This window comes from Aspergillus pseudoviridinutans (genome assembly GCF_018340605.1).
Source record: "Aspergillus pseudoviridinutans IFM 55266 DNA, scaffold_4, whole genome shotgun sequence".
Classification (NCBI taxonomy): domain Eukaryota; kingdom Fungi; phylum Ascomycota; class Eurotiomycetes; order Eurotiales; family Aspergillaceae; genus Aspergillus; species Aspergillus pseudoviridinutans.
Genome location: NW_025091284.1, coordinates 4,050,198 through 4,076,356, shown reverse-complemented (window position 1 = coordinate 4,076,356; position 26,159 = coordinate 4,050,198). Strand labels below are relative to the sequence as shown.

Sequence of the window (26,159 nt, the reverse complement as noted above, 5' to 3'; positions counted from 1 at the left end):
TGACTTGTTTTGGATGTGACTTATTGTGCAGTATTGGATGAGTGATGGCCTCTCAATGGCTGTGGTATAGCCATTATGATTATCGAGGACGATTCAAAGCAGTATTTTCTTTTGGTTTTCTGGATCGCCCTGGGAGCGAAAGAGATTAGTATGGGTATAAATAGAGAGAGGTAAGCACACAGTTACTTCGTATATTGCCTAGTCATCATTGACCTCTTACCACATTCATTCCATTTCCATTTCCCCTTTTAATCCACATGGGCTACCAAGATGGGCATGGGTCACACCGTCAAATGCGTCTTCCGCCTGACGTTCCTGCTCAAGAAAGCCGAGCGCTCATTTTACCAAAAGGGCAAAGCAGTCGATCACAGCCGTTCCGCTGTGCCTTCCCTCCCCCTACCCGACATCGAATGCTCAGACCACGGACTCGGTCCCTTCCGCAAAGAGACAGGAATGGACGACTACGACGAGGATACTTTCTCCGGCACCGACACATGCACCAACACCAACACCGACACCGACACCGAAACCGACGCCTCCAGCGTTTTCAGCCCTGATCTGGCGGTGAGGGCGCAACCCGCAGATGCAGATGCAGACGCAGAAGCAGATGCAGGTAGCAGCAGTAGTCATCCCCGTAACGGTAACCGGAAACGCCTGGTCCGCGTCGTTAGCTTCAAGAGCATCGCGCACAACCGCACGCGATGGTCCTCATCGCAGGAGCGCGAGCTCGCGATTGCGGAGCACGAGCTGGCGCGGTGTCAGAAGGCCTGGAGTTCGGAACAGGAACTGTGGTTGGAATATGTGGGTTACCAATTGACGTCTGATACTGTCGTAAACAACCACCGTCCCTCTTTTTCTATTTTCTTACCGACAAGCTCGAGGCATGGTGTAGATGACTAACGGGTTGGTGATGATTTCACCGGGTACTTATGACCAGATTAAGATCCTTCTAGAAGAGAAAGAAGCGCACGAGGAGTTCCTCAGCCACCGGGCGAAGCAGTCTGGGGATGAGCAGGTGCATTTCCGGAAGGCCTGGAGGAGTCGGCGGGCCGGAGAGGAGCAGCGAGGTCGGACGCTGAGTCGAACTGGGTTGGGGGCGCTGAGGGGAAGCAGGACTGGTAAGGGGAGAGGGGAATGAACTACATGTAGGTTGAATGATGGATCCATTAATTCATATCAATTTGTTTTGTTCGTGAGGAGTTGCCATGGAGGTCTATGGGTGAAACTGAACAGAGAGTGTGCCGGTCTAGGGAATGGATATGATATGACAGGAGTATCTCAAGCCTGTCTTTTCCCTGCTTGTCCCAGCCTATCCTCTTGTCTCTTTCTACACAAGAAAATGAGGCACAATAGAAAGACAGTGTTGTCCTAGCCATGGCTTGTTATCAAAGTTCAACTAGTTTCCCACTAGACTACTGAGCTAGAGAATAAAAGGACCGATAAGCAGAAACATAGACCAGTGGGCTTAACGGTCGACATCACCCCACTTCTCGATCTCCTCGGGCTACGGGCGAACTGGAGTTCTGCGCTACATTAATAATGATGGTGAGAATGATAATATACACAGTCCGTGCGGTTGGCGCCGGAGTTTCGATGATGGTGGGTAATAAGACTAGACGAAGGATCTCCAGTCAATGCATGTCAGTAGTCGACTCCGTACGCAAGAGATCATCAGGATCGATCTTGAGTCTGGAGGATCGACAAAAGCAAACAATATCCAAAATTCGTACATAGACGGTCCAAAGAATGCAATTGTCGTCGATACTGTGGCAGTGTTGGTGATCTTCATCATCTGACAGAGAATCAATTTAAACGACTCGAAACTCTGTTGATATGCCTTATCTGGTCCCTTGGATGGACCTTGGACTAATAATATCTCTGACCAACTGATAAGAACCCTAGATAGCTATTGCCAGCCGCCTTTTCCTTCTCCACTTCTTGTTTTCGCACTGAGCTGTTGTTGGGAGAGTTCAACGTTATCACCACTACATCCTCGCTGAGCATATACACTTCTGGCCTACTCCAAATTAGACCATTCGGCTTCATGGTCGCAGACTGTGTCACTGAGTTCCAAAGGCTTGGACATACTGCGTACTTCTGAATCTGGATACTGACTAGGATTCGTGTATCAACTACCATAAACCGCCGAGGAGATACAGGAATCTTGAGGTAGATAGTGACAGTAGACCTTGAATCCTTCCTGGGGCGTACTTCAGGCATCAACAAATCACGTTGCCTGGTATCACCATCACTTCCCATTCTCCATCATCCTTCATTATCCATCAACTTGACCTCTCTCCTCATCATCTTCTTCATCGAATCCTTTAATATACATCCCTGTTATACTCATTCGGCTATAGCCCTAGCTCATCCCCATTTGAATCGTTCTCCGGAGATCCCCACCGTACTACAAAGTACAAACTCCCTCATCTAGGATAGTCCGGATTGTTATCTCTCCCCCAGGCTCCACCATTGCCATTCGTTCGAAGTCTGGAAGATCGCTATCTATAGTGTACCTTTTCTTTTTCGCCTTTTGCCGACTGTTCTCTTGTTCTATTGGCTCTGTGGAGCACTTGGCTCAATCATGGCGCTCCCCTTCATCGTCAGCCACCAAGTACTTCATCCCACAGATTTTCATCTACTTAAATCTCCTTCCTCATTTGTCATGTTCATTTCCTCTTATTCATGGTCAGTTTTGAGCATGATTTGCCGCTATTGACGACGGCTCTCAATAATGCCCTGGCGTACCCCTTGCTGAGATGCAAGATAAGCCTCGTGTCGACCAGTAGGTATTGTTCCGTTCCTTAGGTCCTTAACTGCATTTCCCCGATATCTTTTTCTGGAGAGCATTTTATTCCACGAATTTACCATCCCCCTCCATCATTGGCCCCTGTAAATATGACAGGATGCTGAAAATCCCGCTGATGCCTGCAAGGGAAATCATCATTGCATGACTGCCGAGTTGTGTTACATGTAATCATTCTAATAGTCTAGACTTCCTCAATTCCCCTTCGATATCACCGTACCTCTGATCGTATATCAATACCCGTCCCGTCATAGGGAATTCTTTTCCTGGCCGGCTTGGTTCGCCATGCACCCACCATGTCGGTAACAACGTCCCTTTGGTGGCCCGAAGATCGAATCCGAGCCACTCTATGCCCGGAGTATGTCTTTGGCCATCTTCCGTCCGATCTTTTGCCCCGTCTTGTGGCCCCCTTACCCTGGGGCGAGGGTCTTACCAGTGAGACGTATCTCGACTGGATCCTCCACAAGGCCGGCAGACTCTTTTTGATCCTAGTCGACATCGGCATCCCTGAGCGTATCTTCTCCCTGGTCGACGAGTCATTCGATGACGCAGACTTGCCAATTGCAGCCCACAGCGTCGATCGTCTGAAGCTCTCCCTGGATGACGAGAATCCGGCGCTAGATGCCAAGTTCTTCCATGCCCAGTGGCGTTTCCTCGTCCGAGGGATCACTCAAGGTGATCATATCAAGTATACCGAGAATGAAGGCGTTCCTGTCGAATTGATACGCAACGAGACGGCGCTTGCGCGTGAAGGGGTGGAGAAAGTCGTTCTGGCTGGCGCGGTCTGCCGGGTATATTTGCGGACGCAGGTCACCGTCGGAGGCGCGCCGCATTTCTTTGAAGAAGAGGAGGTCCTGGACGAGGTTCGCTCCCTGCGACGATTATCTCACAATCATGTCTTTTCCATTCACGCTTCTTACTTTGTTGATGATACCATGTGCATTCTGTTTTCCGGTATATACGATCGTACCCTGATGTCCTTTCTCACCGACGTACCTCAACCTTTCAAACGCCTGCCCAAGAATCGGCGCCGCGAGATCCTGATTAACTGGCCGCACTGTCTAGTTGATGGGCTGTCATGGTTACATGCTCACAACCAAGTCCATGGCGCCATTCGGCCGTCGAATATCCTGATTGACTCGGAATACCGTATCTTCCTCGGCCAGTTTGAGGCGCTCGATACGTTACTGCCGCCTGTCAAAATAGACGATGTCGAGTCGTATCAGTATGGAGCCCCAGAGCGCTGGGTACGTGCGGCTACCGTTCAGGATACCGGCCCGTCTCGAACTGCTCTTCCATCTGGTGGCCGCACCGGTCGACGACAACCATCATCCCGCCCTGGAAGACTGAATCTGTTCTCGAGAGGCTCGGGCTCTGATGACGTGATGGACGGTTCGCTGAGTCCACCTGCTGAGTCCGTCACCTCACACGGCACCGCCATTCGCATTGGAGGACTGCCCGATTCACCGACACGATTCTCTTTCGCGCTGTCTTCATCGTCCTCCGGGTCCAGCGGAAGTGCTCGCAAGCGGGTTGTCACCTCAATCAAGCGGCCTATCTTATACACTCCATCCATCACCTCGTCCAACTCCTCCGGCTCCTCAGGTCGCTCTGCCTCTAGGGTCCTCGGCTCCACACAACTCCCTGGCACTCGATTGAAAACTGCCGTGGTGCAGACTTGGCAGTCACGGCAGACAGACCCCGAGGCATCGGACATATTCTCTCTCGGAGCCGTAATCCTAGACATCTTCACGCACCTTTGCAAGCGTAAGATTACCGCCTTTGCGCACCACCGGGGTGCAAAGAACAGGACCGCCGGCCGCGGAGGAGGCGTCGCGGACTGCTCGTTCCACCTGGACCGGAATATCGGCCAGGTGAGTTCGTGGATCGCCTTGCTGGAACATGACGCGAGGAAGCGGAAGGATCCCGTATTCCGCGCCGTCGAGCCAATGCTCGCCGTAGTGCGAAGCATGCTGGACAAGGAACCGGGCAACCGGCCCTCGGCCACGCGCGTGGAAAGCCGCTTCGTCGCCGCCCTGCGCCAGATAGACGACTCGGTTGCTCTGCACTGCACATCCAAGTTGCACCTGCACGCCGCCGAAGCATCCAAAACGCTGGTCATGCCGCAGCAGGAATCCTCAAAGTCGGAGACTCTGGCCCCGGGCTCAACCCACCCCAAACTCACTGTCACACCATACCCTCCCCAACCACCAGAGCAAGTAACCGACTCCATCCATCACTCGGCACGATCACCAGCTGTCTCGCGACACCCTTCCCCATCTCCGTCGGTAGCCAGCTATGCCGGTTACACCGACTGGGCAGACACCTACACGTACAGCGACGACGACTCCGACCAGGAAAGCAGTGAATACACCCCTTCCTCGTCATCACTCAGGGTCCCCTGGCCGATGCCACCAGACGGACCCTTGAGACCAGCTCCCTCCCGGGACTCTATTCTAGGCTACGGAGTTGCAATCACTGATTGATAATTCTTCACTCCCAGCCATTCTTCGTCACTTCTATAGAGCCTAACGCAGCTCAAGGCATCTAGTTCTCGCGCTCCATTGCTTCCCTGACACTACCTCCGTCTGACTATGGTTTTCCCTTGTAGGATTTATTCTTATCCCTCTTTCCATTTTTCCTTTTCGTCTTCATCTTCTTGAAGCAGTATGCTCTGGAGACAATTTCTTGTATACCCACCCAATAACTATTTCTTAGTTCTTGCTGTCGGAAACTAGTGCTTGATTTTGGGGTCTTTTGTTGTGTCTCCACCGCGGTTCTCAGTCGGTACTGGCGTCTAACATCAACGAGGGTCAATGTTTATGACTTGGAATACTACGGCTTTCTCTGTAACCATACTGAATTATAGCATGACAACCGTCTTTCCTTCGCCAGGTACTGCGATGTTCCGATCGCTGCAGTGGAACGAGAGAGATTGACAAATGTAAGGGTGACTATGGCCGAACGGAAGCTGGAATTCATTTTAATACCGACATGGCTGACCTGCGCTCATGTTGGTACAAAGTAACGTATGATGGCCGGGATCAGCGGCTAGGCTAGACAGAAAATAACCACATGCAAAAAGAAAAACATCACAATAAGGGAATAAGCATAATCAAGGTCTCAACCACCCTTGGTAGTCATAGTGTCATAGCCACACAGCAACCATACCGATCACAAATCCAACCAACAAAGATGCGCTCGCAACGTAGTTCGGCCCAGCGATCCGTGGAAGAGAAAGGGCACTGGCAGCGCCGGTGTGGAGCACCTGTGTCGGGGTCGAGGATGTCGACGTGGTAGCTGTGGCGCTGCTGACTGGCCGGTTTCCAGAACCACTTACGTTAGTGACCTGGTATCCTGAGCTGGATTTCGTCTGCGTCTGGCCCAGTGTGGGCAGCGGAGAGCTGGGGTCGACCTCCCATGCCCCAGATGTGTAGGCAGGGCACTCCGCGGGCTGGATAGTGGAGGTGGATTTAATATAGTCAGACAAAGCGACGCCAGTGGGTGACAGTGTAGCCCACTGGGTCTTGAGGTTGTGAAAATCAGGAGACACGGGCGTCGGGACACCTTTGCGAGTGAAGCCATCATAAACAAGAGTGTCTGTCGGAGGAGCATTTGGCGCAGGAGGACCGTAACTGACCAAACCGTAGTCGTTGACCTCCTGGATCCACTCGTAGATTATAGAGCCGGACCAGGTATCCGACATTTGCTCTCCGAAAATGGCAGCTTGGTCACCAAAGGTTCTAGGTTGTGCTGCGTTGCAGCCAGTCTCGGAGAAGAAGATGGGGATCGGATAGCCACTTGCGTTTTTTTGAAGCTCGCTATAGCCAGACTGAACGTACCCGGAAGCTCCACACCATTCGTAGGCATTCAATGCGAAGAAGTCCAGGCGATCATTAGGATCTTTCGCGCAAGCCAGATAATTCTGCAACATGGGACGTAGCTCCGCAATATCCGCTGCAGAGTAACCCACTGGAATTTTTCGGTATTTCTGTGCGTCACGGTAGGCTTTGATATCTCGAGCGGCAGCCAGCACGTAGGGAGCAGCGGCTGAGCCCTCTTTTGTGGTGAGGACCTCATTTCCGACGAAGACACCCGCAGTATTCTCATACTTCTGAAACTCGTCCAAGACCTGCTTGAACCGGTCAAACTGGGTTTCATTCCAGTGAGGATCAGTCTATTTGCTCGAGTCAGTCAGCGATCAGCTTGTGGTTAAATATGTTTGCTGCAAGGAGAACTGACCTGCTCGATCTGAGTGTCAAAAGTGTCGAGATCAACGAACAGGTAGATGCCAGCATCTGCCAGAGCTTTCATGCAGCCGTCATGATTGGCATGGGGATCGACATGATAGACGCGGATGGCGTTGGTCCCCAGCTCGGCCATGAGAGCAACGTCGCGAGTGCATTGTTCCGTGTCGATGAGTGGATCATCAGGAACGAGCTGATACGCGATACCTGTAATAAGGGCATTTCGTGTCAGTGAAATTGCTGAAAGACGGAGGGGAATATGGACTCGCACCTTTCACGAAGTACTGGGTACCGTCTTCGTAAAAGAACCGGGAACCAACAGCTGAAATTGTCCGACCGGCATCAACAACTGCAGGGAAGAATCCTCCCAGCAGCAACGAGACCGCGGACAGAGAAAGCGAGGAGCGAAGCATATTGAATGCCTTCTGCAGATGGAACCCGTTTGATAGACTATGCTCACAGATGGTCCTGTTGTTTTAATTACTGCAGACTGGGAGAATATACGGTGGGATTGAAATAAGTGGAATGAGAGAAGGAAGAAGAGAAAGGATGAACGACGCTCCAGATCACTTTGAGGCTATCAAAATAAACCAGGAAGTACACAGCTTGTCACTTCCTTGATTTGGCAGTCAAACAGCCGCTAAGGAAGGAGCTAACACAACGGCTCTCTTCGAGAAGGAAACTGGATGCGGCATTGTCTCCAGCAGACAAGGCAGGTAGATGAGAGATCCATCCTTGATATATGTATGCTTAGGAAGCTGATCCAGCCTCCTGGTTCAGGTACTGGAATCGCTCCTCGCTCGAATTTTGTTACTTCAGTAAAAGGAACAAGTAATGCATGCTAGCCCCTAGAGGAAAATGACGTCAATGGCATTGCTTGTCAGCCGCTGATGGAATTTCAAACTGATCCCTTCTGGATGAAGAAATTTTCGCGTGTTTGAAGCATTTTGACTCGGTTGGGGTCATGAAAGCGACGCGGGTAGGCAGGGGAAAGAATGTAGGGACAATCAGGGAGAGCTAAAGAGGGATCGAATTCAAAGGATGTTGGAAGCATCACAAGGAGGGCAATGGGTAGAAACGTGTTGGTTCTTGTAGATCGGGTACTTAGTGAGTTTAGTCAGATGCGAAGGGCAGAATGATCTTGAGATACAGAGCTTGGTGTTGATGGGTGTTGATGGATCTATTACTGAGGATATCACGACTGTTGATGCCCGAGGCAGGAATTGTCACAGCATGACTAGTGGATGCCTGACAACTCAGGCTACTTGGTCTCAGACCCAAGCAAGAGTAATGCATTTGATCAGGCATTTGCTGCTAGTACCACCGCAGATGTGCCCAACTACCGTCTCAGGCAGATAGAAAAACAACTTCGAAGTCACTTCGAAGGCTATCGCGACCTTATACTCGAATTTGCGGCCAGCAAGCTTTCGGTGCCATCTATCCACGGGAACGGAGAACTCGTGAAGAAATCTACGGACTATATCTTACTTCTCTTTTCGTACAGAATGCTAATACTGACAAGTGACAATTCGGTTGGCGATGAGCCAAGTCCAGCAAAAGCAACACGGTCAACTCTAAGCACAAGCAACGAATTATCACCTGACAATTGCTTGATTTGCTTGGGGGTCGTGCTTCGAGGCTTCAGGTGTCCTCCGTAGTCTGGAGTACAGCACGGAGTACTCCGTAGCACTGCTTTCTTCGGCTAGATCGTTGGATCAACAGGATAACCTCCCTTGTTGGGAAGAGATCAGCTTGCTGTTGTGATGAGATCGGCAGACAGACCCTGATTTAATCAGAATCCAAGCATTGCCCCTCGGCCATGCTCATATCCTCATTGATAAGTTATCAGCACCATGACCCCTTTTTCTCGTCTCTATCAATAGACGAGATATCGCCATCCTCCAGTCCAGATTGTAATCTTACTTTGGCGGTGGCTCTCGGCTTTGAGACAGATGACCTTAGTTTGATAACATCATGCCATGAGAACCAACCGTTTCTTCGGATGGCGTTAGAGACAATTAATTCGTGGTCTCTTGGCAGTGATCGAGACCGTGGGCTATTGTACGTGTCGGGTCCACCACACACAGCAGATCGCATTATGCGATCATCTCTTTGGCTGCTTCCAGGTTCTGTTTGCTGGTTGGGTCGCAAAATGCTCAGGAAAATGCAGTCGGTCTGGATGTCTGAGATCTGTGCAACGAGGAGGCAGAGAGCAGAAGAGGCGTTAATTATTGCGCACTCTGGAGTAAAAGATAGCTATCAATAGGAGATTCTTCCCCACTTGGCTGACATCCTCTTCCTAGCACGAGCAGGGACACAAAAGGGACCCTTTTCCCCTGGTCGCTCTCAGTGTAGTACAGACATGCGACTAGTTTCAGGTTGCCCTCAAAACGTTTCTATCTTCATTTCCGAGATATTGACGATCGACATCGCAGCTTGCGTGGAAGACGGCCCTGCAAGACCCTTGTCCGCATCCGGAATTCCTCCTTATTTTCCTCCTTAAAAAAGAACAGCTTCAAGCCCTCACAATTGCGGATATTAATTTAAAAGATCAACTATACTCCGTACATAGTTTCATCTCCTCCTTTGCTCCTCTTTTTCTCGAACAATCCATCACTGTTGTTGTTTCCGTCATTCCTCTTCGAACTTTAAACTCCTGCGCTCGCCATCATTGTCAAGCTACCAGAGCTTCGGACTTGAACCAGTTTCCTTTTTCTTGAAACTGGACCATGCAATCCGTGGTTCTTCCTCTGCGTATCGCCGTACTCTCGACTCTCTATTCGCTCCGTCTGCCTCCGTATTGCTTGATTGGTCAAGATCTGTAGCCTCTGATTACTGGCGACCGACGTCACCAATACGGGATACTGTTGATTGTGTACTCATATTTCCTGGGTACCTCGTTCAGGCCGCTGCAAGCCCCTCTCTGGCAGCAGCCACTGCGTCCATCTTCTGAAATCATATTATCTGCTCGAAACGACGGACTCGTGGCTCAAGGATAAGCCCACCGAATCACAGACATGTCGAACAACCCCATTGTGTCGCCGTTTCGGATCTCGAACAAGGATTCGGAGAAGCTGAATCGGAACGAAGCTTTTAAAGCTGTCAGGGATCACCTGAGACGCCAAGAGATGGGAATGGATGCTCCTAGGTATGATCATCCGGCATGACATATATGTGTGGCCCAATCTGACACTTGGATGGTTACAGCTTCTGCTCATTGCACCGTCGCTCTTGTTCCGATCAGGACCGGGAGGAATTTCGTCTCCATCGGGATATCATCCACACCATTCTCCTCCCCTTGTTCCTCCTCCACCATCAAGCCTCTCGAATTGCGACCAGCGCGTTACCCGGGATCCAAGCGACAGACTGCGAGCGTGCCTTTCGGGGAGAGGCACGCAGCGCCTACGCCTGGCTACAATGCATCCTCAGGGAGGAGCACGACTGGTATCAGACAGAACGCTGCCCGACGTGCATCGTTTTACACGTCCTCAACTCTGAGCCGACCATCCGATTTGTTGCCGTGGCGTGCCTGTTGTCAGACAACCTACAAGGATTGAGCCCGCTTGACGCGCAAAAGCGACTTCCCAGCTTCGATTTTTGGTTCGATGCGTTGGAAAGGGCAGTCAGGGAAGATCCTTTCTGGGGCAATGACTTTTGGCCGGATATTGAGCACCGCGCGCGTACGTTGACGGATGGGGTGAAGCAGCTAGTGGTGCAGTGTCTGGTACTCCGAGCCGCTGTGGAGCGCCAGAGCCTGCAATCTCAATCGCTGTACAACAACGCTGCTTACGTTCGGTGCGACTTGACCCAGCAGCAAACGGCCCACACTGTTGCCATGAGGTCGCCAAATTACGCCCGCAAGCACTCTCGAAAGACGGTCGAGGAGCACAAATGCCTTGCTGCTAAAGTGTCTGCCAGCAGGTGTCTGCAGACCCACTACAGCGACGTAACTCAGGGACTGAATCCTCGCAGCAACGGCGCATCCCGGAGAAGAACCGTCACCTCTTGAGCATGCGTACAGTTACGTCGACTCTTTGACGTTTACTACAATTCCTGGCCCTAGCTCTACCCTAGCGGCCAGACTCAGACGACCAAAACCAAACGGTCTCCTCAATTGGCCTCGCTTTTCCGAGCCGCCAAGGCGAGCAAGCCGGAAGATGCTGAGGCCCGCCTGCCACAGACAGCCTGGCCTGGACCTTATATGCAGCCCAGATAGAGCTTGGCTCTGACGTAAGGTCATCGGTGTACTGTAGCCACACTGCTTGGCATTACCGAACGCCGAGTCGCTTAGGCTGCAACATCCACAGGGCTAGAACTTGGATTACCGTCAAGTCATGGCTTGGCATAGAAATATGTTCTGAAAGTGCAGGGCTTGTGAGGGCTGGATTTCAGAGAACAACTGTTCCTGCGAGGCTGCAAGGTCACTCCTGTCCACGACGGTCGCACTGCAGACTGCGGGAGCAAGTCGTCGGCCTAGTTTGTGGTGCACAAAACCTCGAGCACACCATGGAAGGGATATGGTCTGAAATTGGCAGATGGAGTGTACACCGTTTGGAGTCCTGTTATGAGTCTCTATACTACATCTTCTAATCTTAATTCTGATACGCCTGGCATGTGCATCATCCTTTGAAATAGATACTCTAAACTATGGTACTTAAGTCCTGTCTTTGATGGTCAAATCCAAGAGCAGATAGACGTTTCACGGTCAACAGCCAAGTCGCACATACTCTTGTACAACCAACAATAGCAATGGCACCTACAGCTGCTGTTACACAATAACGCCACCTCAATGGCAGTCTATCGTTACTAACGACCACAAGCAGATTCAACCTGCTACATTTATGTTATGTAAACTACGTAAAGTACACAATTATGATATCCACATCGCATAGCCTGGCATGACATCCAGGCCCTCTTCAAATATACCCATCTCCATCGCCTCTGCTGTCACTGACAGCGACATTGAATGGGACAGCGAGAGCGACAGCGACAGCTAGCTACCCACCACAGGTCCAATCAAATCAAAAATCGCGCACTGCGTCGTTTCACTCTTCTACCTGAGACGAGGGTGGAACTGGACACGGCATGAGGCAATACTTCAGCCAATGTCAGTGTATAGATAGCATATTGCCTGCGCAATGATAATGATTCGCAGATTAACTTCGGCAACCATGCTAATGAAGCAAAGTCGCATGACGAGTTGATGATTAGACTAGCCGCAGCATATATGGTAGGGTTGATTAACTGTGCGGCGTTTCCATGGTTCTGATGTTTGAGATTTATGTCTGGGATTATCCGACAATTAATATTATTACTGCCTTGCTTGCAATATGGCCGAGGTCTAGAGCCCAGAGATTACTGTCACGTAATCATGTTTTCCTGGATATGGTAGATTAGTGGTTGGTAGCTATCGATCATTCTTGGTGATTCTCTACATGTAGATGGTGTGGTGGTGTCGGCTATCGCCTGATAGCAGCGCGACATTAGTAGTAACTGGGAAGAGTACCAGCAAAGGCATTCTAAATACCGTAGAGTACGGGGTAACCTGATTCCAAGATCGAGTACCGTAATGCCCAGCCGTGATGCCGCTAATGCATCTGCAAGATGCCCAAAGAGGGGATTTCCGTGCTGCGGACTGGTGCGCCTGGGAAGTGCAATCAGCGCGCCCATCTTGTGGCCATTGATAGACACAGTATGCACATTATATGATATCCGATATAAAGCGAAGCTATTCTGTAACTAAGTCAAGGAAAGATCAGTGTCGAAGGATGAAGAACAGGGTAGGATTGGGTATAAACAAGTCTACCACCGTGGCCTGTCCAGCCGATCCAGGCTCGGAAAAAGGCGAGGAGGAAATCTCCGGATCTGCGAGAGTCACTTGACATGGCATTTCGACACAAATCCAGCAGAGTCGTATTTTCCCAAGAAAATAGACACAGTACGGAGTACCTATATGGATAAAGGCAAACGAGCCCAAGTAGATACAGCGGGTCACTTCGGCAGCACGGAAAAGGGTCTAGGCGTCACCCGCCCGGAAGCGGCACTGGGACTGGATCCCATCGCTGCACTGGCAACTGGTAACCATCGATCATCCGGCTGATACAACCATGGTTATAAGGCATCAAGGGCAATGACAGTATTCATTAACATATTATGCCAGATTATGTGGAAAGTGGTAGATGCCAATCGAGTCCGTTGCGTAGGCTCTGTAAGGTACAGTACTTGACTGCTGACCTGCGCGAGGCAAAGCCTTGAATTGCAGTAGAAATACGTATCCAACCCTTCGTCCATTGCTAATGGATGCTGCGGTCTTGTTAAGACATATGACTAAAAGTAGGTTTGGATGTAGACAGGGCCGCAGCATACCTCGCGAGTCATGTTTGGTGATCTAAAGCCGAATTCCACATGTCTACTGTATGGCCACTTACTAGAGATTACAGTAAGCAAAGAGATGCCTGATACTTGGATCAGTCCATCAAGACTGTGCTCGTTTATGGCAGGAGTGTTCTTTGTCCCTCTGACAAGCACTCTTCCAACGATTCAATCTGGGATCCTTTTCCGTAGAACATTGTGGTTGTTTGAAATCTAACCGCTTGAGCTTCGCAGTACAGTACTGCAGGGCCGATTCTATGTTTGTTTGCTTGTTCAGACAAGGTAGCGGGAATTGAGTATTTGAGTCAAGATGCGTGTGTATTCACATTGGGGGACTATGGAGTATTTAGGTTGATAAGGCGGTGCCGATTGTAGATCCAGATTCAAGTTGACAACGACGAACAGAATAATAAATAATTTTCATGCGACAGAGTGGATAGATATTATTTGATAGTCGGTAATTTCCAACTCTGCCAACATTTCTGAATGCTGCTGGACCATATCCCTGTTAAGGGAGTGGGCCCTCGACTAGACTAATCTCTGGGAGGCAAAATGGTCCGTGTAAATGTAATTCATCTGATAGATGTCCGTAAATCCTTCAATAATACATACATATCTAGCCTACGGAGGACTGTAAATCCGTACTGGGTCCGTACCTCCGATCGGCAACTATGGAGGCCTAGACAGGTCGGAGGGCGTCTGGGCTGTGACCAAAGCTGGGGATACTTGCTTTTTCTTGCTGTCGATCTAGGATAGCTCGCTGAATTTTTATCGAGAGAATATGGCCACCTGGTTAAGCCTTGGTCAAATGAATCAAGTTGAATTAAGTAGGTATGTCGTACAATAGAAATGTAATGATTCTTAGTCGTTATAATCCATAGCAAAAAGCCTAAGGTATGTGAGTTATGCACATTTAATTGGATCCTATGCAGGCAGAATAATTAATCAACTGAGCTCTTTTCTTTTTTCCGAGGATTATTATTTTTTATCGCTGGAGTGCTGACCAGGCCAGAACGGACTGTGACTGGGCCGAGCGGGCGTCCTCGTGTCATGGACTCCCCAATCAGGCCAAGGCTGCCCGGTCTAGAACGCTGGTAGAAAGTCGGGTCACAGCCGGAGGGGCCCTTTTTGGCTCTTCCGCTGGCTAGTGAGCGAAATGTGTCTGGCCCTTCTGGACTTGCGCCCGCCCATTTTCAATTCACGTCCCAGCGTCATTAATCTAAGGTACCTACCTTACCAGGGCTACCTACTGATCCATACCTATCTAGACTACCGACTGGATAACAGTGCCTAGCATTCTCTATTCTCTTCCATTTCTTCTCCCTCCTTCTATTCATCCTAATCTTGCATACCCAATTCAACTTTACTCCCATTCCATCATCTGGCACCTTTCAATGACCACAATTCCCGCTGCCTGCTAATCTCGCCCATCCCCACTGTGCCGTTTCCTCTTTCTGGGTGCTTACCTTTTCTCCTCGTTCGTTCTTCAACATCCTTCTCGCACTCTCCTCATCCCTGTCATTTCTGTACGACCGCTACTCTTCGTTTCAACCTTTGCTCACGCCGCATAGCCGCCTCTCGATCCTTCATTCAAGTCCTTCTGCCAACGCATCGACTAGCCTGCCGGCCCATATAATTGCTTCGTCAGCCAGATACATTGATCGACTCAAATTCACTTGTCTCGTCAAACTGCCAGAGTGATCGTGCAGCCACTGTCGACGAGACGTCGGCTATCTTCCCTGTCATTTGGAATCCCAGGTCGATCGCCTGAATGAATCAGACGCAGTGTCATGGACTGGACTGGTCTACCACTGGGGTGCAAGACAACTCGGTCATGCGTTCACCATCCTCTTCAACCTCACCTTCAAATGCTTCGTGGGAAGGCTGCTCTTCGCGTCAGATGCTCTTGAACTCGTTCGACAGCCAGGCACCTAGTCCAATCTCTCCCGTTCAACAATCCTCGACTTCTCGCCCGGGCGGAAGCTCCAGCCGACTGAAGCGGCGAGCGTCCCAGGGATCCCTCATCACTAAACCCTCAACCGTGTCCCGTTTCTTGAACAGAGGCAACATATCGTTGAGCCTTCCTCCATTTGAGAAACTCGGCCTCTCTTCGAAACCCTCCAGCCGCATCGAGTCCCGTACACATTCCGTTGAAGCCCGTCTTCGCCTCTCTACAACTTCTGCGTCGAGCTCTCAAGCAACTCAATCATCCCTGTCTACTCCGGCTACGTGGAGCGCGTCGCCCAAGGACTGTTCTCAAAGCGACTACCCCGCGGCCCTTCCACCAACGCCTCCCGAGGACGACGAGCACGTATTGTGGAACACTCGATCTAACATGTTGTTGTTCGATTCCCAATTGAATCAGAATCCGGGGCCGATGCCCATGGATGAAGGCCCGAATATAAGTAACTCCCCGGGAGGAGCCGCTTCGGTTGGTCTGCGGAGCCCGTCGGACGGACTGTCGAATGCCTCGCCTTCCAGTTCAGATGAAAGCCACAACTCCCCGGTAGGAGATATGGATTGCGATCATGATTCATGGCTGGAGAATTCCATCGAATCGACTGGTAGGTTTTTCTTTTCCCCGCTTAAACGAATCCTCGGTTTGAAAACTAACCGATTGGTCCTTAGTATCATCGCTGCCCTTTTCGAATGCCCGCGGAGAACCCGTCAAGCTCGTCTCTCAAACGCTTCCCTACCCATACTCAGCGGAAAAACCTACGCCGCATCGCACTCACGAAGGAGTCTTTTCCTCTCTCGTTCAAGTAATCCAAAACCACCTCCGTCAAGGACAATCCCCTTATATCAATGTCACACACGCAGTCCCTGAGCAATTCAGTCTCACAAACCTTCCTACCTCACCCCCGGGGTCGCCGCGCTGTATGCTTCCCAACAATGACTACTTCAACTGCACCGTCTTTTCTAGCGCAGCCGTGGTCTCCGCGTACCACGACTTTCGAGGCCCCATTCAGATGAAGGCCCCACAACACTTTCCAATGCCAATCGTTCCGCCTCAGTCGGTACACATCTCGGTCCTGGAGCGCTACATCCCACCTTCATCGGCCCAGGAATACAATGATCTCTTCTCCCCATCCCGACCATCTTTCCTGGTAGATCGTCTCTCGGAACTTTCTCCGGATGGCGGCTCCCTCCTGTTCATTTACCCTACGAGAAGGGGTGGCTCGGCCTTCAAATCTCAGTACCTCGGACCGATCCTGGATCCTCTGCTTCGTCAGCTCGTTGTGGTCAACGAGCTCTCCGCCGATATTGGTCGATACTTGGGCAAGTTGTCTTCAGTCTCTCAGATGGAGGACTTTGACACCCTCAAGCACAATCTTTCCTCGTTATGTCGTGCTTTGAGCTCTTCTTCCTCCCAATTCAGCATTGTTGATGCTCGAAAGGGCAGTGCCTACCTTGATCGCAATCTCTGGACGGAGTGGTACATCCACCAAGAGAAGGCTCGCATGAAAGAAGTACTCAGCCTTTACTGGCAGAATGGTCGTCGCCTGCCGACACACAAGGCGACGTCCAATATCGCAAATCCCTATATCCTGGCTGCGGACAAGGAAGTGACCTCGGCCATGTTACTGGGCGAGATTATTGACGGGATCCGCAGACGGCCCTACGAGAGTGAGCCTCGAGATGGGATTGAACTCGGAGTGTTCGTCATCCGTCGCTCACACTAGATGCAATATGCGTCTCACAGGTCTCCGGACGATGATTTTATTGCTTCTGCTTTCGTTTATTTGCTTTACCACTGAGTTAGAAAATTGAGCCTCGGTGATTATGGCGGCGTCTACGGTGTTTTGGCTACGGTTATGGGATTTTGCATGAAGAGATGTCTGGAAACATATATCGTGCATTGCTTGGTTGGATGGATAACAACAATACCCGGGTGCTATACTTTGTCGTTTTTGAAATCAAAAGAGATGACTCTTGGGCATGGGTTGGATGGCTCCGGCCACCCAACTTTGCTCCATGTCCACAACACTAGAAGTTGGCTTACAATGTATGACTAGCTTCATCATGTACGATTGCTGAGCAATTATACACAATACACCAATAGACTTGAGAATTGGTCACTTATCATAGAGCGTGCACTTGTAAGACTAGTGGTTCTTAGCACTGCTTGGGAATAAGGGTTTTATTGAACATAAGCTGATCAATTAAGACAAGATATGTGCCATTGTCTCAAGCCTCTTGCGTGATCAAGAGAATTAGTTATTGGTACGGAGTATAGAAGAAATATCATCCCTATTCTTGCGAGAGACTTGTTTGATAAATGAGCTGAAATGAGGCAATTGGGCGGTCAAAAATGTCCCGGGGCTATTCCAGTTCGGGAGCGCCGCCGGATTCCCGCTTTCTTCTCCATTACCCAGCTGCTGGCTCTCCTCCCCCAACGCAGCATCGCTCTATCACCGAGAGCTGGTTTTTGCTCGTCGTTCATGCAGTCTTTCTTTCAATCTCTAGTGATTCAAATAGGCTCCTTTATGTCTTTATCAAACTTCAGGACCTGATCCACACGCAACTGATCCTTTCAGTACCCGCCTCCCGCCCCGTCAATATCTTCACACTGCCCTGGCTTCTCATAAAACACACCTAAGCCATGGCTTACTCCCCGGCACCAGTATCGCCAGCTACTGGCGCAGCTGGACAAACACTGAGCAGCAGCCTTCATCCTAGAGGCCGATCCCCAAGCCCGGCGACGAACGCCCCCCTCTCGAAACGGGACAAGCGCCGCGGAGCGCTACAAGAGCGGCTGCACGATCTCACGGCGACCTTCAGCCAGAATCGAGACGCGCAATTCCGCCAGCAGCTGCATACATTGCAGTGCGATATGACATTGATCAACAACGCGGATCCTAACTCGCCGGGCCCGCTGCCCGACTCGGCGGAGGAAATCGCTGCTTTGGTTGAGAAGACAATTGGTGGGGGTGCTTTTGCAAAGGAGATGGCTAGTTTGTCCGGGATGTGGTATTCGAGATTTGTGCAGGAGGTAAATCACGTTAAGGAGGAGAGGGACGCGGAGTTGGCGGCGCTTGTGGTGAGTTTTCTTCTTTCTTCTTGCTTTTGTCGATGTCTAGAATGCCTGGAAGCTAACGTGTGCAGCACCGTCATAATAACAATCTAGAAAGGTTCCAACGCGAATACGCCTTCCGGGTGCACTTCGCTGGTGAAGAATACAACAACCTCTCCTCGACCCTGCGAGAACGGCTGGTACAGACAATTTCAGGGAAGAAGGCCCGGTTGATGCGGGAAAAGGAGCAGCTCGACATTGCTGATACCAATGCTCTCCTCCTTCATCCCAATCAATTCAGCATTACCAATCCTGCCAGTCCTGGCGGGGTGCACGGCAATCGCAAAACCCGGCATACCCGTCACCGGGTCGACCTGGACGAACTGGGCAATGGGATTGTGTCGGACTTCAATAAAAGGAAGAGAAAAGCGCCCGAGGAGGATACTGGCTCGCCGGTGCGCGATCCGAACCCGGCCGAGCGGGCCAAGGCCCAGGTTGCCGAGAAGCAGCACGCGCCGGCATATTCCATCCATACTCTGTTCACCGAGAAGGAACTCGGCGCACATGCCAATCAAGCTCATGTCGCCACGGTGCATTTCTTCTCGACCTCCAAACGGGCTGATCAGCCTTCGGGCACCACGACGAACGGGAATAATACTGATGTCGAAGAGTCAGGCACGGGTTACGGCACCGGGCAGGAAGATAATGGCACACCGGCCACCGACATGATGCGCACCGCCAGCCAGAATTACCACGCGACACGCTCCACACGGACACACGGCAACCATGCGCTCAACGCGCTAGCAGAGCTGTCGGACAAGCCCGCGGTCCGCCCTAACCTGCCGTATAACGTCCTCGCCAATTACCACGCTAGACCTAACAGCAATGCTCCGCCGCTGCCGTCTCTGATGAATGAAGAGGTGGAAGACGATTGTGCTCGATTAGACCGCTTGCACAACAAGTCCGCCGGTTGGGTTGACCGTAATCTGATCGAGCTGCTTGTGGAGCGGGTTCCAGCCGAGGTGGATGGGGTACCTCAGAATCCGCACCGTTTTAGTCTGTTGCATCCTGACTTTCCCACCGACATGGGAGTGCATCTCTACCCGCTCAAGACTAATGGCAGAGACGTGGAGCTCCAGAGCTACGAGCGCACCAAGAAGGCCAGAGTGGGCTAGCGGTAATGCTTTCTGGCTCATCTACTTCTTTCTGGCGTTGTCTATGGTCTTGGATTGGGACACAGGGTCTATGGGACATGGAAATACCATGTCGGCGTTCTGGCTTGCTTGTTGGTGTTATTGGTGGTTCAACTGCTTTACCTTGTTGTCGAAGCACACGACGATGGTGGCATTGGCACCCTCCTTGATTTATCTATGTCTTCGATGTCCGCCTGCGTGCGATTGGTGTGTCGATTATAGATTCTACACCTGCGCTCGGACCGGATACTTCTAGTTGCCGATCTTGCGGACTTGTACATTTGTTCTAATTTTGACAGTTCTCACGGATATAATCAAGTCCTTGATGCACTTCCGTCCCTTCGCTTCCAATGTGCCTGTCGCCCAACCACTAGGTCCGGCGTATTTGTTGTTGACTTCAAGATGTATCATTGATGCTTTAGGTATCTAGAAGAGAATACGAGCTTCGGATCAACTCCCTTGCAAGTCAGACCAACGCAGCCAATCAGGTTATTGGGAAGGCATGCGGATTACCAATCCGATTTTTGACGTCATTCCTCCGCGTTTATCTTACTTCTAATTGGTCTGCATACAGTCAAAGTGGGGAACGCCAATGCTTCTGGCTGTTGTGATTGGCTGTTTCTGAGCACGCCATTGTCTGGGGATGATTGGAAATCGAGGCATATGCCTGAGAAAGGCAACATGTCGGACACTTTTGGGAGTCATCGTGGATGATTACAAATGGACAGGATGATATATCAGTCTATACGGAGTATATAAGGGTAGGATCTGTTGCTGAACAACAAAATCGTCCCAGACTATTGCTGTACACCGACTTCAAACAGACGTGATATTTGTTCTTGGAAATTTACTTCACAATGTCGACCACTACCACAACCGCAAGTACTACCATCACCACCGACGTCGATCCCGTCCCCCGAGGCCCCGTCGACGTCGACATAACCTTCTACGAAGCCCCAGCCGACGGGTCCACGCCCTACAACTACGTGGAATCCCCACCCGCAGGCCTGCCACGCCGCAACTACGGCGGAAAAGTGCACAAAGTATCACTGACCGACATCCGCGGGCACGAAGAAGACTATAACCTCGACACGCACTCCTTCCAAGTCCTCCAACACATCCCCACAGCAACCACCTACTCCACCTTCGACTCCGACGCCGAAGTCCAACGCCTCTACTACCCAGAAGTCGAGCAGCTGCTCCTGCAGCGCATCCCCGGCGCACAGCGCATCATCATCTTCGACCACACCATCCGCAAACAACACCCTGACGCACCCCGCCAACCAGTCAACGTAGCGCACGTCGATCAGACCCGCAAAGCAGCGCAGGACCGCGTCCGCCTGCACGTTACCGATCCCCAGGAGGCAGAGCGCATCCTCAGCCAGGGCGTGCGTTACCGCATCGTCAACGTCTGGCGGCCGTTGAACGGCCGCGTGGAGTCAGCGCCGCTGGCGTTTGCGGCGGCCCCGTCCGTCGATAATGAGAATGATCTCGTGGCTGTCGAGCACCGTTACCCGCATCGGACTGGCGAGACCATGGCTGTCAAGTATAATCCTAACCAGCGGTGGATGTATCTCTCCGGGATGGAGAATGAGGAGAGGCTGTTGTTGAAGTGCTCGGATAGCCTTGCGGCAGCGGGGGGTGAGGTTGCGGAGCGGGTGCCGCATTCTGCGTTTTGGGATCCGCGGACAAGGGAGGACGCGAGGCCGAGGGAGAGTATTGAGGTCAGGGCGTTGGTGATTGATTAGAGAATGCTCATAAAAAAGCTCATAATGGTATTCTTGAGAAGGCAGTGTACGAAGATTATGTTTGCATAGCTGTACGGGTGTTTTGGTTTCCTGGATATACTCAATATAATGAATGGTTCATCAGATGTTGTGCTTGTGATGAATTGATGACGGTTACCAACAGACATCCAACCACGGTTTCTCATGATGATGTCTTGTCTACACTACAGGAGTAACCCTCCGATCAACACCACATCACATCCTCCCTCTCACTCTCCTCCACGCCGCTCCATTAATCTAATGCTCCAAATCATGGCCGCAACACACGGACGAAAATCCACAGCAGACAGCAATGTCTCCGAGCCTCACGTCCTCCGCGGCAACATAAGCCACCAAGTCCAGGCCTTCACGGACTGGTCGCAGGCCCGCCGATTCCGCATCCTCGACACTATCAAGCACGACCACAGCGAGATCAAGTCCTTCTACGAGCTGATCGTCAGCTCGACCGATCCAGAGGAGCAAACCAAGTACCAGAACGAGTTCACCTGGGAACTAGCGCGGCACACAGTCGGTGAGGAGCTAGTCGTGTATCCCGCGCTGGAGAAATACCTCGACGACGGCAAGGAGTTGGCGAGGAAGGATAGGGCCGAGCATCAGACCGTTGGTCCCCCGTTCTTTATATCAAGCGAGAGCGCGTCTGGCTGACAGCAACAAACGACACCACCAGGTAAAAGAAAAGCTCAAGACCTTCCAGGACATGAAATCCACGGACCCGCGCTTCATCCCCACGCTGCAATCCCTCTGGGATGATCTCCAGGAGCACATACGTCACGAAGAGACGGAGGATGTCCAGTTGCTGGAGGACGCGCTCTCGGAGCAGGAAAGCCTAGGGCTGTCGCAGTCGTTGAACAGGACGAAGCTCTTCGTGCCTTCGCATGCGCATCCGACGGCACCTTCGACGCCGCCGTTTGAGACTGCTGTGGGGTTGCTTACGGCGCCGTTGGATCGGTTGTCGGATTTGTTTCGGAAGTGGCCTGCCACGTAGCGACTTGGAAACTGGTCTTGTTGTTTGCTGGCATCTGCGGCAGATGGTTTGTGCCTTTTATAGGGTTGGATAGACTGGAATAGCGCAGAATTGTACTATCAGGCTTATAGTGTGATGTCTTTATCCTGACAAGAGATTGGTAGAAGCTATGTAGTGTGTGAACTGTTCTCTAGCTGCAGGGATGACTCCCAGTTCCATCTGTTGCTGGTAGCTTCAATGATTTCAATCCCTATTACACCTGCAGTGGGATATTTAGTCCTTTGTGCGTGAACACGTCCACTTCGACTTTCAATCCTGGCGTATGAAAACAATGGACGCTCAATGCCTTCCAAACTCGTCTTCAGAACGTAATGAATTCCACGTGCAACATGCATCGGTGCTATGTGCCCGTGTAACGAATAGCCAGTCCTTTCCAATTGAAGAAACCGATCCTTCACAGACGAACGTGCCTTCAAGACTCGTTTTCGAAGAGCAAGGAATACACATAGCCATTTTGCTCACGAGATGAAGCTGAGAAACCGCTTGAGTTGGTTTTTTGCTGGATCGAGACTTATGCAGCACCCGCTACCGCAGACTGTTTATGCCCCGCGGCTGAACATCATTACCTCGATCCTGGCGTTTGTGCATCAGTCGCGGATTCTAGATGATTTCGTGGAGTCGAAACGCTTCAACAATGGAGAATAACCCTCATGGTTCTAGGTACACTTGAGCTGGTAATTTTCGTGTGCAAATACTGGAAATACCCTGCGCTAATTCTCGGGTACGACCGCTGGAAGGCTCTTCGATCGAGCGCTAAATCGTCGCTTGCATACTAAGCGTTTCAATCGTTTAGCGTCGGGTGTGGTCCGTTTTTTGTTCTGGCTTATGTGGGCATGTTGGATAATAAATACATTCCATTTTCTGTGGTCTTGGTAGAAACCCCCTCCTAGCTTCCTCTCAGCCCCATCATCATCCGACAACATGGCGGAAACCTCTCCGACACCCCAGCGGCCGCTACGGATCGGTACGCGACGATCCAATCTGGCCATGGTCCAGGCGGAGGGCATCCGGGATAGCCTGCAAAAGATTGCCCCGGATCGATCCTATGAGATCGAAGGCATCCGCACACTGGGCGATCGAGACAAGCTAACGGCGCTGTATAACTTTGGCGCTAAGAGCCTTTGGACCACCGAGCTGGAAGAAAAGCTCACTTCCGGTGAATTGGATGTCATTGTGCATTGTCTGAAGGGTGAATAATCTCATTCGCTCCGTCATTATGTTGGACCGCGGAGCTGACTGCACCAGATATGCCGACGAGGCTTCCCGACTCTTGTGAGCTCGCAGTCATCCCACCTCGGGATGATCCCCGGGACGCCTTGATTGTCAAGGCTGGGCTGCCATACACGAGCTTGAAGAGCCTCCCCGAGGGCGCGGTAGTCGGCACTTCCTCCGTGCGGCGCTCAGCGCAGCTCCGGCGTCTCTATCCGTCTCTCCGGTTCGCCAATCTCCGCGGCAATGTAGAGACTCGTCTCGCCAAGGTGGACGACCCGGACAGTGAGTATACGTGTATGGTCATGTCTGCGGCGGGCCTTGAGCGGGTGGGCCTCAAGCATCGTATCAACCAGTACCTGGGATCCAAGGACGGGGGAATTCTCCATGCCGTTGGCCAGGGCGCGCTTGGCTTGGAGATTCGCAAGGGAGACCGTAAAATGCAGGAATTGCTGGGCCAACTGGCTGACCAGAAATCCACTCTTGCTTGCCTTGCTGAGAGGTCTCTCATGAGAACCCTCGAGGGTGGTTGCAGTGTCCCGATTGGAGTTGAAACGGAATGGACGCCTTCGGGAGATTTGAGGATGAACGCTATCGTCGTCAGTCTAGACGGCACCCAGAGCGTCGAGGACAATATTATTAAAAGAGTCCAGACTGTCGAGGAAGCAAACGCGCTCGGAGAGGAACTTGCAGCTAGACTGGTCAAGGCTGGCGCAGGGGAGATCCTAGACGATATCAACGCCAACCGGCCTCCCAAAGACTGATGATGGGGTACATATTAGAGATCGTTAGAAGTTGCCTATGAGTAAAATGTGCCTTGTAGGTAGAAAATGATCATTGATAATCCGGACTAGGTGCTGGTAATTATCTAAAATACGAGTCCGTTGAGCATCAGAACGGATTTAGTAAGCCAGTAAGTCACTAATGAGAAGAACCCAGAGGGAATTAACACATCTAGGTACATTAGAACCCTCAAGCAGGCTGGAAGGCTCTCGACAATCTATCTAGTATTACCCAGGAAAGGAATAACGCAAGAGATTGAAATACAGTATTATTTATCAGTGATTACCTGATATTAAAAAGAACGAATGTAGCAAGCAGTTACACGTTGCGACGGAAAAAGCACATTTTCGCAGCCAGATTAGTAGAGAGCGCCGAAGAGGGCCGCGACAGCGACAGCCCAGACCATGCTCGAGGCAGAGCCCGAGGAGGCATCGTTGGACAGGAGGGGACCGGCGGTCGGAGAGGCAGTAGCCGTCGCGGTGCCTGGGTGGGTCACCAGTGTCGAGGACAGCCAGGGGTTGGGAACGCGGGTTGTGGTGCCCGCGGACACGCCTGAGGTCGGGGCCGGGCCGGGGATCAGACCGACGGTAGTGGTCGAGCCGCCGGTGGCAGTTGAGAAAGCGACCTGGGGCACCGTCACGGTGTAAGAGGAGTAGGTGATGGTGGTGCAGGGGGCGGAGGAGGCGTGGGGAGCGGGCGTGACGGCCGCAGCACCGGTCGGCGTGGCGGTGGCACCGCCAGTAGGCTGAGCAGTGACTGCATTGACGCCGGTGGGGGTGACGGTGGGGACCAGGGTGATGGTGGTCGGGATGGCGGTCACGATGCCGGGGTTCTGGGGCACGTAGGCAGCACAGATACCGGTGAAGTAGGACAGAGCGGCCTGAACCTCCGACTGCGAGGCTCCCCAGGACTGCACACAGGCGATGACCTTGTCCGTGAACTCGGAGGACGGGCAGAAGCAGCTGGCGTCACTGTTGGAGTTGCACTTGGGGAGCAAGCTGAGCCAGGTGTTGATACACTTGGGCACGACGTTGGGGCAAGGGGCCGAGGGGACAGACGAGGGAGTGGCGGTCCCGGAGGGCACGCCGCTGGTCTCACTGGCGGTGACGGGGGACTGGCCTGAGGGAAGGGTGGTCTTTCCCGCGGTGCAGCGAGTGCAGACGGTGGCGGTCGAGGTCAGAGTGACGGTCGACATAGTGCTGTAGGTGGAGGTCGTGACGGTGCCGCTAGTCGTGATGGTCGCCGTGACAGGGCATTTGGTCACAGTCTCGTATGTCACCACGGTAGTGGTCAGGTCCTCAGGGGCAGGACCAGTGGAGACAGGGGCGACCGACGAGGGGGCGGGAGTGGTGCTGGCCTTGCAGGCAGTGCAGATGGTCGAAGTGGACGTCAGAGTGACGGTAGAGACAGTGCTGTAAGTAGAGGTGGTGACGGTGCCGCTGGTCGAGATGGTTTCAGTCACGGGGCAGGTGGTCACGGTCTCGTATGTTACAACAGTCGTGGTGACATCCCCAGTGATGGCAGTGGCAGTGCTGGAAGCAGGCGTCGCAGGTGTGGTGATGGCCGGGGTCGAAGAGCTCGACTGGACGGGAGAGCTGCCAGTGGGTGTGCTTGCAGGGGAGGTCTCTGAGGGCGCAGTCTCGGAAGGAGTCTCGGAGTCGGTCTCGGATGGAGCTGTCTCAGTAGCAGTCTCAGAGGGAGCAGTCTCGGAAGGAGTCTCGGAG

The 26,159-nt window shown here is 51.9% G+C and overlaps 10 protein-coding genes across 10 annotated transcripts in view; 8 read left to right on the top strand and 2 right to left on the bottom strand.

Annotated features, from left to right (window-relative positions):
• Window positions 1–270: 270 nt before the first annotated feature.
• Asppvi_006839 (uncharacterized protein) lies at window positions 271–1,138 on the top strand (the record flags this gene model as incomplete). The annotated part of the gene is made up of 2 exons (XM_043302737.1): window positions 271–801; window positions 938–1,138. The coding sequence occupies 2 exons, from the start codon at window positions 271–273 to the stop codon at window positions 1,136–1,138; spliced, it is 732 nt and encodes a 243-aa protein (XP_043158672.1).
• A 1,964-nt stretch (window positions 1,139–3,102) lies between these two features.
• Window positions 3,103–5,292, top strand: Asppvi_006838 (protein kinase domain-containing protein; the record flags this gene model as incomplete). The annotated part of the gene is made up of 1 exon (XM_043302736.1): window positions 3,103–5,292. The coding sequence occupies one exon, from the start codon at window positions 3,103–3,105 to the stop codon at window positions 5,290–5,292; it is 2,190 nt and encodes a 729-aa protein (XP_043158671.1).
• A 662-nt stretch (window positions 5,293–5,954) lies between these two features.
• Window positions 5,955–7,466, bottom strand: gel6 (putative 1,3-beta-glucanosyltransferase; the record flags this gene model as incomplete). Its single annotated transcript, XM_043302735.1, has 3 exons — window positions 5,955–6,983; window positions 7,049–7,260; window positions 7,325–7,466. The coding sequence occupies 3 exons, from the start codon at window positions 7,464–7,466 to the stop codon at window positions 5,955–5,957; spliced, it is 1,383 nt and encodes a 460-aa protein (XP_043158670.1).
• Window positions 7,467–10,070: 2,604 nt separating this feature from the next.
• On the top strand, window positions 10,071–11,062 carry Asppvi_006836 (uncharacterized protein; the record flags this gene model as incomplete). The annotated part of the gene is made up of 2 exons (XM_043302734.1): window positions 10,071–10,201; window positions 10,261–11,062. 2 exons carry the CDS (start codon window positions 10,071–10,073, stop codon window positions 11,060–11,062), a joined length of 933 nt encoding a protein of 310 aa, XP_043158669.1.
• Window positions 11,063–15,196: 4,134 nt separating this feature from the next.
• Asppvi_006835 (uncharacterized protein) lies at window positions 15,197–17,108 on the top strand (the record flags this gene model as incomplete). The annotated part of the gene is made up of 2 exons (XM_043302733.1): window positions 15,197–15,989; window positions 16,054–17,108. 2 exons carry the CDS (start codon window positions 15,197–15,199, stop codon window positions 17,106–17,108), a joined length of 1,848 nt encoding a protein of 615 aa, XP_043158668.1.
• Window positions 17,109–18,028: 920 nt separating this feature from the next.
• Window positions 18,029–19,614, top strand: Asppvi_006834 (Sds3 domain-containing protein; the record flags this gene model as incomplete). The annotated part of the gene is made up of 2 exons (XM_043302732.1): window positions 18,029–18,466; window positions 18,532–19,614. The coding sequence occupies 2 exons, from the start codon at window positions 18,029–18,031 to the stop codon at window positions 19,612–19,614; spliced, it is 1,521 nt and encodes a 506-aa protein (XP_043158667.1).
• An 875-nt stretch (window positions 19,615–20,489) lies between these two features.
• On the top strand, window positions 20,490–21,380 carry Asppvi_006833 (putative methyltransferase; the record flags this gene model as incomplete). Its single annotated transcript, XM_043302731.1, has 1 exon — window positions 20,490–21,380. The coding sequence occupies one exon, from the start codon at window positions 20,490–20,492 to the stop codon at window positions 21,378–21,380; it is 891 nt and encodes a 296-aa protein (XP_043158666.1).
• A 291-nt stretch (window positions 21,381–21,671) lies between these two features.
• Asppvi_006832 (HHE domain protein) lies at window positions 21,672–22,404 on the top strand (the record flags this gene model as incomplete). The annotated part of the gene is made up of 2 exons (XM_043302730.1): window positions 21,672–22,019; window positions 22,087–22,404. 2 exons carry the CDS (start codon window positions 21,672–21,674, stop codon window positions 22,402–22,404), a joined length of 666 nt encoding a protein of 221 aa, XP_043158665.1.
• A 960-nt stretch (window positions 22,405–23,364) lies between these two features.
• On the top strand, window positions 23,365–24,416 carry Asppvi_006831 (porphobilinogen deaminase; the record flags this gene model as incomplete). The annotated part of the gene is made up of 2 exons (XM_043302729.1): window positions 23,365–23,632; window positions 23,689–24,416. 2 exons carry the CDS (start codon window positions 23,365–23,367, stop codon window positions 24,414–24,416), a joined length of 996 nt encoding a protein of 331 aa, XP_043158664.1.
• Window positions 24,417–24,793: 377 nt separating this feature from the next.
• Asppvi_006830 (extracellular serine-threonine rich protein) overlaps window positions 24,794–26,159 on the bottom strand; it is a gene marked incomplete at both ends in the record, with an annotated part of 2,566 nt that continues 1,200 nt past the window's right edge. Inside the window, one exon of the mRNA XM_043302728.1 lies at window positions 24,794–26,152. Coding sequence (XP_043158663.1) covers window positions 24,794–26,152 — 1,359 coding nt within the window. The remainder of the gene's footprint in view (window positions 26,153–26,159) is intronic.